The following is a 14,712-nucleotide window of genomic DNA, read 5'->3' on the forward strand; positions in this document are numbered from 1 at the left end:
AGTGCAGAAAAGAAGAAAATATTAGTTAAAAATGAAATTATATATCGTCGGCCTTCTTCAGTCGTGAAACGTCTATGGTTCATCTCGATAGCGAGATGAAAGCCTGGGCATTGTCTATGGTCGGAACGATGCGTGACCTCCGTGACCCCTTCGTCTTGAAAATGTTAATGGCAGATCTGAAAGTTTAATAAAGTTTACAATTAATATTTTTGAAATGAAATGCAAACTGTATAAAATATAAAATAAAATGTATATATTAGGCCTATATATAACATCTAACATTTACTAGAATAATTTGGTACATACCGGGGTATAGAATATGACAGATCTAATAGTAACTGCCTAACAATCTAATAGAATGAGTCTATGTAACTATAGTATACTAGTAATAGACTACAATAGATTATAGATCTGTACTTCTACTTGTTAGATATATATAATATAGAGTCTATATATCTATATAAAATATATATCTCTATCTATTATAAATCTATAAGTTACTACCTGTCTATTTGTACTTCTATATACGGACTATACTATTTGTATATAAACTAGATCTAGACTCTATAATTATTGACAGAGACGTTATTAAATTAATAGATTTACAATTAGATCTACATCGTCATAGCCTGATTTGTAAAGAAATAAATCTAGATAGTAGATCTAGATCAAGAATTCAATGCCTAGGCTAGGCCTAGATTTCTAGATCTACCCACTTTGACTTTATATTATGATTATCATGTTAATCATCAAAAGCATAAAAGTCAATTAAATATGTATAATGTTAATAGGCTGGATCTAGAAATATTTACTTACTTTAGAGTACTCCTTTAATGGTACGTAGATCTAATCCTTCTACTAAGCCAAAGGTATTACCGCTGGCAATTTTTTTCTTTCTAAGCCACCATTCATCATCTTTTGGTAATCGGAAAGCATAACTGCTAGTAGTGCTAGATCTAGATCCTTTACAAAACGAGACATTTGTTCACCATTGTAGATCTAGAGTTTTAATCAATGATGAATGTTTTGAAAAGTCTAAATCATATTTAGATGAAGATTCTATTTGTTTCAAAAGAAATCTTTCTGTCTATGTAAACTACACAGCAACACAGTGGTTACGTACACACGCTTCATCAGTGACGCATAACCTTGGCCTCTGACCAGTGATGACGTAGGCCGCGATCTGGTCAGAGCTAAGGCTTTCTATGTCGAAGGCGCCGAACGATGTCGCCCACACAGCAGCCCCCCCCCCCCTCCGCGCAGCTGATGAGACCAAAGGAACGGAATATCCGATACAGTTTGGGATCAGTAGCGCCGCAGGCTCTGTTAGGCTGTAGTGCAGTGTGCAACAATCTGCCTAAGGGTCACCAGCTCCTGACTGTTCCTCAGGGCTGTCTCCCGAAGCCTTTCCCATGTTTGGGTATAGCCGCAAGGCAGCGGGGGTTACATGGATTACATGATTTGGATAAGGTCTTGATAAACATATTAATATACCAACGATGACATTACCATCTGTCATATCACATGAGTGACTTATTTTTAAAAAGGTTAAAGAAAAAAATTAAACAATTTAATATTATGTTATTCATTATTCATCTGATATTCCTAACTCATGCCACTATATAAATGTGGAAGAGAATATGTCGGTTGCGTCCCTTTTTCTCTGTCTAACTCTCCTATCATGTTTTCTAGCTCTTCCTATCTCCCTTTTCTAAATCTTCCTCTTTCATTTACAAAACTGTTTGTTTTGATAACAATGTCTGTACAGGCTAGGAATACCTCATGACGCACTTGTTTTTAGATACATCTCATACAAATGATATATTTTATTATTTTATACTCACATGACTGCTCCTCTATACATTCACTCACACACACGCACACACACACACACACACTCTGGTACACATTGTCTCTGCTACTTGCTCAACAAGCCGCTGTCAAAAGATAGCCCTCTCAAATACCTCATCATAACATTGGTTACAAATAGGCCTACCTGGAGTGACTTGAACTTGGACCAATACCCAATAAGGTTTCAAGTACTTCAGTTCTATCAAACCATGTGGTTACCATAACAACTTAATAATGAGTGGACACGGGAATTTCCAATACCAAGAACATTTCTGTTCCAGATAACTGTTCATTAATGTGTGTATCTGTTGGATGATCTGTACTTGACTACATGTAAACAAGATTACAGACTTCAATTGCCTGATAGCTATTGCCGTATTTTCGAAACACTGTCGACACAGTCAAGACAAACAAAGAACGATAACAATGATGTACGAAATAAAACTGGGGCAAAACTCTGTTTATTTACAGTGGCAGATGATCATCTCCTAACAATAAATTCGTCGTCACTACAACAGCAGTCGATGTCCGATGTTTCTTGTTTCTTGTTTAAAGCCGAAAGACCAACTGTTTAGTCTGTGCGCTCCTATTCTACAACGTCATTAGGTCAATGCTATTTCTGCCGTCCCTTACCTAGGTGCATATAACTATACTTCAATGTATCTACTCTGTACAACTAAAACAAAAACAAAACATCCTATTTATGTTGCGCTAATGCAGCCAACGTTTTGTACAGTGAAACATGAATGTGTCATGGGACCATTAAACCAGGAACAAATCAAACACATTTACAATGGCTAAAAACCATAAAACAAATGTCTCACTCATGGCCAGGTTTTTTCATTGAATAATTTGTTTTTATTATGCCAACCTAAAAATAAAATAAAAAATTAACTGATTAGGAAAAAAAAATTGAATCATTTTCATCTTAGCAAGTGAATATAGTTTCTTAATTAAATATATTTTAAAGGCACTCTCAAAGTGAATATAGTTTCTTAATTAAATATATTTTAAAGACACTCTAAGTCTAAAATTTGTACTCTTCATAAAACTTGAGTTTAAATATGATTATGTTAACTCTTTCTCTCTCTCTCTCTCTTTCTCTTCCTTTCTCTCTCTCTCTCTATATATATATATATATATATATATATATTTATAGTATAATTGAACAGAGAAGAGATAGAAATAGTTACTCTGTCTATTATTTCAATACTTTTTTTCCTTTAAAATATAAATAAATAACGAAATAAAAGTTCTATTCGTTGTCTTGTAGATATCTGAACAAAAATAGAATCAGTTCATAACATTATTCATATTCGAGTTCCTTTCATCAGAGATCTTATTTCACCTCATTCAGCTTTATTTAAAAAAAACACAACGCTCATTTGGAGAGAAAAAAAAATAAGCGAAATAGTTTGTTTTTTTAAACAAAACTTATACAAGGGAAATAATTGCTAAATTACTGCCATTAGTCTCAATATTGCAAGATTTATTTCCATTCTCCTATATAAAGCAAAATTAACTAATTACCACTAATTAAAAGAACTAATTGGTTAATTATTTTATTAATTCGTGTGTTGTTATCGACAATAATTGTGTACAATTTGCACGTGATCCTAGAATGGGGAGAGGGAGACAAAATCGCGAAACAAAAAAATCTTCCAGGCAGACAGACAGAGAGACAGACAGAAGGAGTGAGTTAATAGAATCTTTGTAAATAGGAAACATATTACTAAATTAAAAATAACAAAACAGAAAGCAAGCGAAATTACATTAACATGAACATGTGTTTGGCAAAGTCAGATTCTTTGAACAAATAGCATTGTAGTTCAATATATTCCATTTTAGACATTTAATCATTGCAAGAAAAAATTAAAAAATTAAATGGTCAATAATTCACTATTTAAACAATAAAAACAGCAACAATGACACGTAGCTCTATACATGACTGAAATGGCACGTAGCTCTGCACATGGCTGAAATGACACGTAGCTCTGCACATGACTGAAATGACACGTAGCTCTACACATGACTGAAATGACACGTAGCTCTATACATGACTGAAATGGCACGTAGCTCTGCACATGACTGAAATGGCACGTAGCTCTGCACATGACTCAAATGACACGTAGCTCTACACATGACTCAAATGACACGTAGCTCTACACATGACTGAAATGACACGTAGCTCTATACATGACTCAAATGACATGTAGCTCTACACATGACTCAAATGACACGTAGCTCTATACATGACTGAAATGGCACGTAACTCTATACGTGACTCAAATGACACGTAGCTCTATACATGACTCAAATGACATGTAGCTCTACACATGACTCAAATGACACGTAGCTCTACACATGACTCAAATGACACGTAGCTCTACACATGACTGAAATGACACGTAGCTCTATACATGACTGAAATGACACGTAGCTCTATACATGACTGAAATGACACGTAGCTCTATACATGACTGAAATGACACGTAGCTCTATACATGACTCAAATGACACGTAGCTCTATACATGACTGAAATGACACGTAGCTCTACACTCTACACATAACTCAAATGACACGTAGCTCTATACATGACTCAAATGACACGTAGCTCTACACTCTACACATAACTCAAATGACACGAAGCTCTATGCATGACTCAAATGACACGTAGCTCTACACTCTACACATGACTCAAATGACGCGAAGCTCTACACATAACTCAAATGATCAGTTATAGACATTGTCACAATTACAATACAGCGTAACGTGCAGGAGCGAATATTGTTCGTAATATTAATAAAACAAATATTAAAACTTAAATTATAATACTATTGAAAGGCTTAAAATCAATGCTACATCTTGATCTCTCCTCATGTCGTGAGGCCGGGAGTGTCGGAGTTTCAAGACAAGAGTCAAGGAGATCAGTCTGTAGCAAATAACGCAGATCCCAATAAAAGCTGAGAACAGAAGAACGCATATCTGCAGCAGACCCAGCCTACCAATGCCATGCATGAGACCAGGTTTTAAAGCGAGGATTTGTCTCAGCTGTCTTCGAGTTCATATCAACTAAGCATACAATGGATAATCGTTGCAATTTAAAATGTACAATTAAATAGTGTACGTAGGCCAAGTAAGTTTGGGTATACATCAGTCGACATCTTTGTTTTGGCAAATTCATTTGTTATTAAATTATGACCAGCAACTTAACACCAAAATGAAGTAATACAGAAACTTAAAAATAAATATTGTAAAGTATAAAAGGAAATTTAATACTATAGTAAAATATAACAAGCAAATTAATACTATTGTAAAATATAACCAGCAAATTAATACTATTGTAAAATATAACCAGCAAGGTAAAAAGATAGTAAAATATAACCACATAGTTAACATTATAGCAAGTATGACCAGCTACTAAATACAATAGTCAAGTATAACTTGTGACTCAATACTATAAGTCTGGCCAGCCCAAAATAAGTTCTGCAAACATCATACAACTTTATGCACACACGAAACATTCAATTTAAAGTCCGAAGTTAACATTCATCTCATGGTGTCCTTTCAATCGTCCAACATGCGCCCCAAAGAGAACTTGACCCTCCCCTCACCGAGTCAGAATGTATCACTTCGACTCCGGACAATTCTTTTCTTAAAAGCTTTCTTCATATTGTAAAGTCGAGATTTCTTCTCCAGTCCCGCCACGTGCTCAGGCGTCGTGGTCAAGTTCTTGACCAACTGTCTCTTGATCAGCACCAGCAGCTCCTCCATGGCTTCATTCACACCGTCCTGCCCCTGAGACCAAATAGATTATCATTTGTAACGTGATGTGAAAAAACAGTTTGGATGATTTCAATATGCACTAATACAAACAAGTGGTCTTTAAAAAAACTGATAAGTGAACATAAAAAATTATCCAGGACAGTCAACTAAATATCACGTGGGCACCTATAATAAAGATTTGGATTCAGTGTCTCAATGATTTGAGTAGACAGAATCGAAGCAGTCCAGTATAATGTACTACCTATCAAAGTGAAATATTTTACCAGCCTCATCGTGGAACAGTTGTGAAATATTTTACCAGCCTCATCGTGGAACAGTTGTGAAATATTTTACCAGCCTCATCGTGGGACAGTTGTGAAATATTTTACCAGCCTCATCGTGGAACAGTTGTGAAATATCTTACCAGCCTCATCGTGGAACAGTTGTGAAATATTTTACCAGCCTCATCGTGGAACAGTTGTGAAATATCTTACCAGCCTCATCGTGGAACAGTTGTGAAATATTTTACCAGCCTCATCGTGGGACAGTTGTGAAATATCTTAACAGCCTCATCGTGGAACAGTTGTGAAATATCTTACCAGCCTCATCGTGGAACAGTTGTGAAATATCTTACCAGCCTCATCGTGGAACAGTTGTGAAATATCTTTACTAAGGGATTAATAGAAAAACACGGAAAGGAAACAATGACTGCAAGGAGACTTCCACTGTATCAAGTCCATTACACGGGGTACAGCAATGAAGAGTTGTCTCGTCCACATTGCCTCTATTTAAACAAAGATAGTATTTGTAATGACGGACTTACAGGAAGAAGGGTCTGAAGGGACAATGTCTCATGGCTTCTGTGAGGTCTTCCCTTTGGTCAAGGGTTTTAAATGACTTTTGTAGGAAGATAAGATAAGAGATAAGATAAGAAAATTTTTATTGGTCCAATCAAATGGAAATTCAGTTTAACTACAATTGACAACCTCAGCATAACTACTGTACAATAAGAATATAGATGCAAATACGAACAACATTCACACACGAAACACATACACACTCATAACCAGCGCTTAATAAATTAGACTTCTATGTACTTCTCTGTGACGACAGATGATCTTGTAACACTCTGACCGAAAGTGGGATGAAGAAATTTTTAAATCTTTCTGTTTAAGTCCTAATGGAGAGGAGACGACCACTTCGTTCAGATCTTATGTAACAGTGGTTAAATGGGTGCAGGTTATCTTTAAGAATAGTGAGTGTTATGGAAAGGCATAAATTTAAAAGGTGATACCCAACAAATTGGACCAGGACTCTATTTTACTAAACATGAAAGAAAGAATTATTATTTGTCAAATAGAGTTTTGTCAAACGTACACGCTGAATGCACCTTGGAAAGGAAAAGAATTGCAAATAAGGTTTGATTAATTTTAATGGTATTAGCGACTCGTCTCTGGAGACTCAAACTTTTAAAAATAAAGCTTATTTAAGATTGAATCATTTGGTTACATCTTCTTAATGAATGCTACAAACCTCAGCTACAGAGATCTGGAACCTTGGACAGTCCATCTCGCCAGCTAGATTATCACACTCATCATCAGTTACAGCTCGAGCAGTCAGGAGGTCATGCTTGTTGGACACGAGCACTATGGGTAGGTCAGCACCCCGATGTTGAAACACAGTCTCCTGACAAAACATTTTAATATTTAGTAACAAAATAATAGAACATGCAAATATGGGATAATTTGTTTTAATATCGTGTATTTTCATAATTAAGTTTATCAGAGTTATCTGTACTTTGTTAACATTCGTATTTTAAAGCTCCGGGTTACATTTAAAAGACATGTTTAAAGAACAAAAAAAAACCCCACAATTATAGATGGAAGGAAGGGAAATTGATAAAGACTAACATTGGAAGAGAGTTTTAAAAAAAAAATTCGTCAAGTAAACAAAAATAAATAGACGAAAAAAACATGTTCAAAGAACCTATAGCGAAAGTGCAATATTGCCAAGTAAATAAGCAAAATTACTTTGCACTACACTCAGAAAACTTCTGAAAAATGATTCTGTAGTGCTTAAACGTAAACACATTCTTTTAATATGCTTTTAAAATAACAAAGCTTATTAATACTTTCGATTTCTGTTATACGAATACAGCAACTAACTTGGTTATACGAATACAGCAACTAACTTGGTTATACGAATACAGCAACTAACTTGGTTATACGAATACAGCAACTAACTTGGTTATACGAATACAGCAACTTACTTGGTTATACGAATACAGCAACTAACTTGGTTATACGAATACAGCAACTAACTTGGTTATACGAATACAACAACTAACTTGGTTATACGAATACAGCAACTAACTTGGTTATACGAATCAGCAACTAACTTGGTTATACTAATACAGCAACTAACATGCTTTTTTTAAGAGTAGTTTTCCTCTCATATATAAAACTTCATTCTCGCGGGTAAAAATAAATTGCGGCTTTGGATGCCTAACTTTGTTATGTTTGAAATGCGTTTCTTCATTTGATGTCACAGCGAATTTTACATGACTACATCGGGTTTCAATCTTTGGTTACATACATTTCAATACAACAAAAAAAAGATATCTCTCATGTTTGAACAAGTATGTGTTTAGTACACTAGCCTTTAAAATAAATTGGACCTTGTAAAGTTGTGAATATACCTTTGAAAAAAAAATATTAAGGTGAAATTAGAGTTAATATATATATATAGGAATGTGGTTAAAATACACAGATTATCAACACTTCCGGTATTTGTACATCGGAGACATCCAAAAGGCTAGATTTGTGTAGCACTGTCTCCATTGAAACAAAACAACAACTCCCTCAAGGTATGGAAGCGGGGACTCCTATACAAGTTATGTAAATCATGTTAAGAGTTTCCCAAGGCTCTACTAAGTTACTCCGCCTCTGACCCAGCACGTCCCATGGAGTACTCACTTTAAGTTTGCAGGCCTCCTGGTAGCTGACACGACTTGTGACCGAGTACATTAGAATGAAACCATCCGCCCACTTGACATGTTTCTCCAGGATGTCATTTGGCATCTGAAGAGAGACGTGGCATGGTGAGTGACATGGAGAGTAGCACTCAGACACACACACACACACATCTACAAACACACTCACAAATTTGCGAAGCACCTGACGTAACTATGTAATGCAAAAACAGTCGGACCTGGTTAATCGGACTACATCTGGTCCTAATAACAAACTAGTTTGATTATCCGGATTCGACTATATAAGATTTTTTAATGATTTGTTTCTGTACTTAAGGATTCGAATAAGCGGTTGAATCGATTGACCGGTGTTACAATTAACCGGATTGGAACTGTGTTAGATCTCTTATATTAGATTGTATGTGTTCCATATGAAAAAAAAAGTTGGTGACAAAGAACTAGGTCACACTTTCAAAGGTTTTATTTGCTACAGAAGATTTGGACCAGGACGAAACGAACGCATGAAACAACCGAAACATTTTGAACTCATTCGATTGGTTGCTTTTGACCTCTTAACTTCGTTCTGAGTGCTAGTAGGAATTAGTTGTACATTCACTACGTTGATGTAACCCGAGAGCCATTTTTATCTTCAATATAAACGAACCCACACACAAACACGTGGTTAATGTTGATTACCTGAAACGCAGTGTCCAGTATTTCGAGCGTGACGTCATCTCTGCTGCCTACTAAACGATGAGTATACATCATTTCTGAAACACAAAGGAACAAATACAAGTTAAAAAATAGGAAATATGTTTGTTGTTTTTTTAAAGAACTTTTATTTGTAATGAAAGACTTATTAGTTCAATGTTTCCTAATGAAAACACGTGGGGTGGGGGGTTATTATCGATTTTTAAAAAAAGCTTATAACAGGCATAACAGGTCCATTACACAAATGGATTCAGGGTTTATTGAACAGGAGTTAATAAACTGTAATCAAAGATGGCTCAAAATCAACACCAGTAATAGTAAACTCTGGTGCACCTCGAGGAATAGTCTTGGGCCGCTAATCTTTCGATTTACATAAATGACGTACCGAATTGCATTAGTTTTCAGGGAACCAAAGTCAGAGTATTTGCAGATAGGTGCATACTATATAGAACTGTTAGAAGATGTTGAAATATTACACAGAGACTTAGAAGAAATGGGAATTATAATTGGAGCATATTTTCTATCCCCCCTCCTTCCACCAAACAAATTCCAATTATTAAGATTATAAAAAAAAAATGTATAAAACTATTATCCCAAACACGATAGACCAGTTACAGAGAATAAGAATTTAAAATAACTAGGTTTTATAACAAACTACAGATCCATTAAACCCTTAAAAAATCAAACAAAGCATTATGGTTTATTAAAAGAAAATTTTACAAATCAAACAGGAATGTAAAACTAAAATGCTATTGAACCTTAGTTGAGCCATTATTAGAATATGCATCCCCCCAACTCAAGAAAATGTACAGAAACTAGATCAGACACAAAATAGAGCCGAAAGATTATAGGAAAAAACACGAAAATTCACCTTTGATTTGATTCGGCTCTCAGTCATGTATCTAAAGTTGTAATAGATCTAGACTAACAATAAAAAGCATTTCTAAAAGAACGAAGTTGGAACTCATGGCTTCGTGCAAAACTTTCAGCTTGATCCAGGATTGGTTGTGAAAGAAATAACGTGTACAAACCTTTTACGAGACAGACGGAGTGAGTTGATATACATCTGAGCTTTGTATAAAATACTCAGAAAGACACCAAGATAAGGAACATTTCTTATTCTGTATGTCAAGACTACCAAGACTAATTTGTATAGCAGGTCAATCTTCGCAAGTGCTATTATCACGCATAAACTAGATAGACACATGAAATGCGTATGACGTTTTGTCTTCTCCTTTGAAGTGGCGTCTATAATTAGTAACATAAAAAAAAGAGATGTGGAGACTAAAAACCTAAGTAGACAAAAATTGAACCTATGGATGCCTGGTCGTGTTAGGACTTATCGATGGTCCCAGGTTCAAACTCTACCCGCTCCCGTCGCCCTGCGGGGGCTTGAACAAGGAAGTAAATTATCTTCAACTCTGAAAGAACATCGCAAACTTGTAAAACATTTTATAAACAAACATTTGGAACACATAGTCTCATAGAAATTGACCAAAGATAATTTTTAAATAGCTAAAATTTCTTTTCGTAATAAATTTTTAATATTTGTAAAAAGTAAAAAACATTAAAAAAAGTTTAATTTTAATCCCATAAAATATATTTTTTAACACTCTTCAGAGAACTAAAAAAACGAAAAATTTCAACTCAAAGTGCTTATGGGTAAAGAAAAAGAGAAATAAATACATTAAAAAAATCTCTAATAAATAATAACAAATTTTTTTTTTTTAAATGGCATCTGGATAAAATCTCTCAGAAAGTCAAACGTGAAGAGTGCAGTCCCACATTCCAGATTGTTCGTGTAGTTTCACAAGGTAAATTCTGTTACACCTCTGTTACATTCAACAGCTCCGCCTTATTTAATTATATTGCACGAGTTTTTACATTCACATCATTATTTATATCATTATATTATATATATATATATAATTAAAGTAAAGTTCTCCTTTCAGACCTTGTGGTCTATAGACCAGATGATGTAAAGGTCATCTGCTTCTGTGGCGTACGTTTAACGAGGGTGTCATGTAGCCAGCACAACGACCAACCGGCTTTACTTTTTCCCAACTAATGTCAGTTACCCAAAAGAGAGCTGGGTGGATTCAGAGGCGCCCTAAGATCCCGAAACGAAAAATCCCAGCCTTCACCAGGATTCAAACTCCGGACCCTCAAAGCCAAGCGCTTTACCTCTCAGCCACAGCGCATCATATACATATATATGGAAGGAGATAACGCTAGACCGGACAGCATGGAGACAGACTGTACGTGCTGGTACGAACTTCGCCGAATTCAAAAAAATGAAGCTGCGTCAGCCAAGAAAAAGAAAAAGAAAACTGCCCTGTCAGCTAGACACAGATGCCTATACATGTACGAAGTGTGGCAAACTCTGCCGCTCCAGAATTGGCTTGATCAGTCACTCCAGATTCTGCCCCATCTCAAGACAAGATGTAACCAAAGCCAGTGACTCATCTGGGTGCATCCATTGTCTTCCGAGACAGAAGGAGCCATATATATATCACTAGCGGATCCAGAACTTTGGAGTGGGGGGGGCGATTTTTTTCCAAACCCTAACCCTAACGCCCAGTAAACCCTAACCCTACGGATAAACGTGCATACAGCGCGCGCGCGCGCACACACACACACACACGCACGCACACACACACGCACACACATATATATGTATATATATATATATATATATATATATAAATATCAGAATAAAAAAAGCAGCATTTCTCAACCTTCGGCGAAAACCAAAACAACTGGGCAGCACTATAAGGTTCTCTGGTGAAGTTCGGGGCGAAGCCCCGACGCCATAAGCGTTTTCTTGCTTTTTTCACTGCAGAAACGCATTCTCCTGACAAGTACAGCTCATTATTCATCAATGGAGTTCGGGGCGAAGCCCCGACGCCATAAGCGTTTTCTTGCTTTTTTCACTGCAGAAACGCATTCTCCTGACAAGTACAGCTCATTATTCATCAATGGAGTTCGGGGCGAAGCCCCGACGCCAAAAGCGTTTTCTTGCATTCTTCATTGCAGAAACGCATTCTCCTGACATCTACAACTCATTACCCATAAATGAAGTTCGGGGCGAAGCCCCGACGCCAAAAGCGTTTTCTTGCATTCTTCTCTGCAGAAACGTATTCTCCTGACATCTGCAACTCATTACTCATAAATGAAGTTCGGGGCGAAGCCCCGACGCCAAAAGCGTTTTCTTGCATTCTTCACTGCAGAAACGCATTCTCCTGACCTGAAGCTCATTATTCATACTATTAAAAAACGACCTTTCGAATAATGTTGTACTTGAAAAATATTCTAATTTGAATTTATAGACCCATAATACATTGCAAATAAAACCGATTTGTTCCTTGAAAAGATAGGATACCCCACGTATTTAGATTTTTGCTTTGAGCATCGCCGCCGAAAAAAAACTTATTCGATAAATAGTATTCAAGGAAACTCTAGCATAAATTGTGAGTTATAGTCCCAAATTTATTTAAATAGAAAAATATCAGATTGAGTAAAGGTTGGGAAAAGGCGACTATGAAAATGTTATTTGAGTTTAGAACTAATCTCAATCATGACTCTTATACTGAAAAATTTCGTTTGAATTCTAACTTTTCCAATGCAAAGTCTTTCATAAAATACTTATGATAACTTCATGTGAAATTACAAAAACTCTGTCTGGAAATGGGAATGGCGGTAGAGTGAAAACGATTAATCCTCGCTCCTTTACTAATTTCTGCTAAAGATTGCATTTGGCATTAAAGAATAGGTATGGGGCGACTCGATATTTTATTTATATATATATATAAATTATATTAGTGACAGATTTGTTTAATTTTGTAATTTCTTAACTATAATACAAAAAGAAAAAAGTATTGATTTGTCCGATGGGGGAAATGCGATTGCATGTATCGCCCCTCCCACCTGGTACAACCCTTTTTCATTTAAATTTTCTAATGATACAATTTAAGATTAGAGTGTGGTACGACATATTTACAATGGGTCACATATCAATACGTAGTTTATATTATATAGATATTCAACTAATTTTATTCACAAACTATGATTCTCCACAAAAATAGGACCGCCCCCCCCCCAGCACTCAGAGGGCTAGAGTGGGGAGGGCAGTACATGCAATCGCCCCCCCCCCCTCACCCCACCGAATCGGCCAAAATACCAGAAAGGGAGCGACATAATATAAAATTTATATATTAATTCAACTAATTTTGTTCACAAACTATGATTTCTCAATAAAAACGGACCGCCCCCCCCCCACTCAAAGGGTTTAGGTGGGAAGGGCAGAAGAGGTATTCGTCCCCTCCCCCCACCAATCGGCAAACAGGGAACGACGTAATATAAAGATCGGTCAAAATATCAATAACAAGTTACAAGGATATAGATATTTAATTGATTTTATTAGCAGGCTGTGATTTCTAGTAACAAATTGGACCGCCCCCCCCCCACTCGAAAGTTAAGGGGGGGGGGGGCGGGATTGATACCATCGCTCCCTCCCGACCCCACCAAATCGGCCAACATACTAGAGGAAGGGGGGGCGAAATAATCGAAAAATAGGTTGAAATATAAATAATTAGTATATATTTTTAACATAAGCAATAAATTCGTATACAAATTGTGTGAATTCTATACTAAAGTTCGTCCGTCCCTACCGCCCCCCCCTGGATCCGCCAGTGATATATATACATATATATATAGATAGATAGATAGATAGATAGATAGATAGATAGATAGATAGATAGACAGATAGATAAAGATAGATAGATAGATAGAGATAGATAAATACATACATACATTTAGATATAGATATAGATATATAGATAGATACAATATTATCAATAATTAATTCATTTTTTGATGCGAACATTGTTTCAGAATCAATATTGTTTTCTTGACCCTGAATTCCTCTAGGTCTTTGCAAATACTTTAGCATTTCAGTATTCTTTAAGTCAGGCGTGCATCCTTAATGATAATGTGGGCCGGAAAACAGTTTATAAAACAGCATGTCAGGTAGCAAAACACGTGAGTACAAAGTTTGAAACATTTGAATACACTAGTCTCATCATTGAATATACTCAGACTATAAGAAGGAAACAAAGAAACACTGTTTAGTCCATTCCTTTAAATATCTTTCTTCTTCTGTAAATTTACATTTCAATTTATCTTCTTCTGTGATTTTACATTTCAATTTATCTTCTTCTGTGATTTTACATTTCAATTTATCTTCTTCTGTGATTTTACATTTCAATTTATCTTCTTCTGTGATTTTACATTTCAATTTATCTTCTTCTGTGATTTTACATTTCAATTTATCTTCTTCTGTGATTTTACATTTCAATTTATCTTCTTCTGTGATTTTACATTTCAATTTATCTTCTTCTGTGATTTTACATTC

At 35.7% G+C, this 14,712-nt stretch overlaps 1 protein-coding gene across 1 annotated transcript in view; it reads right to left on the minus strand.

Annotated features, from left to right (window-relative positions):
* Positions 1-2,685: 2,685 nt before the first annotated feature.
* The window catches only part of LOC106068022 (ras-related and estrogen-regulated growth inhibitor-like), an 88,421-nt gene continuing 76,394 nt past the window's right edge, over positions 2,686-14,712 (minus strand). Inside the window, exons 3-6 of the mRNA XM_013227310.2 lie at positions 9,285-9,358; positions 8,593-8,697; positions 7,151-7,303; positions 2,686-5,650 (exon numbers count right to left, since the gene is read on the minus strand). Coding sequence (XP_013082764.1) covers positions 5,471-5,650; positions 7,151-7,303; positions 8,593-8,697; positions 9,285-9,358 — 512 coding nt within the window. The 3' untranslated portion in view covers positions 2,686-5,470. The remainder of the gene's footprint in view (positions 5,651-7,150; positions 7,304-8,592; positions 8,698-9,284; positions 9,359-14,712) is intronic.

Source organism: Biomphalaria glabrata, chromosome 6 (assembly GCF_947242115.1).
Source record: "Biomphalaria glabrata chromosome 6, xgBioGlab47.1, whole genome shotgun sequence".
Lineage (NCBI taxonomy): Eukaryota > Metazoa > Mollusca > Gastropoda > Planorbidae > Biomphalaria > Biomphalaria glabrata.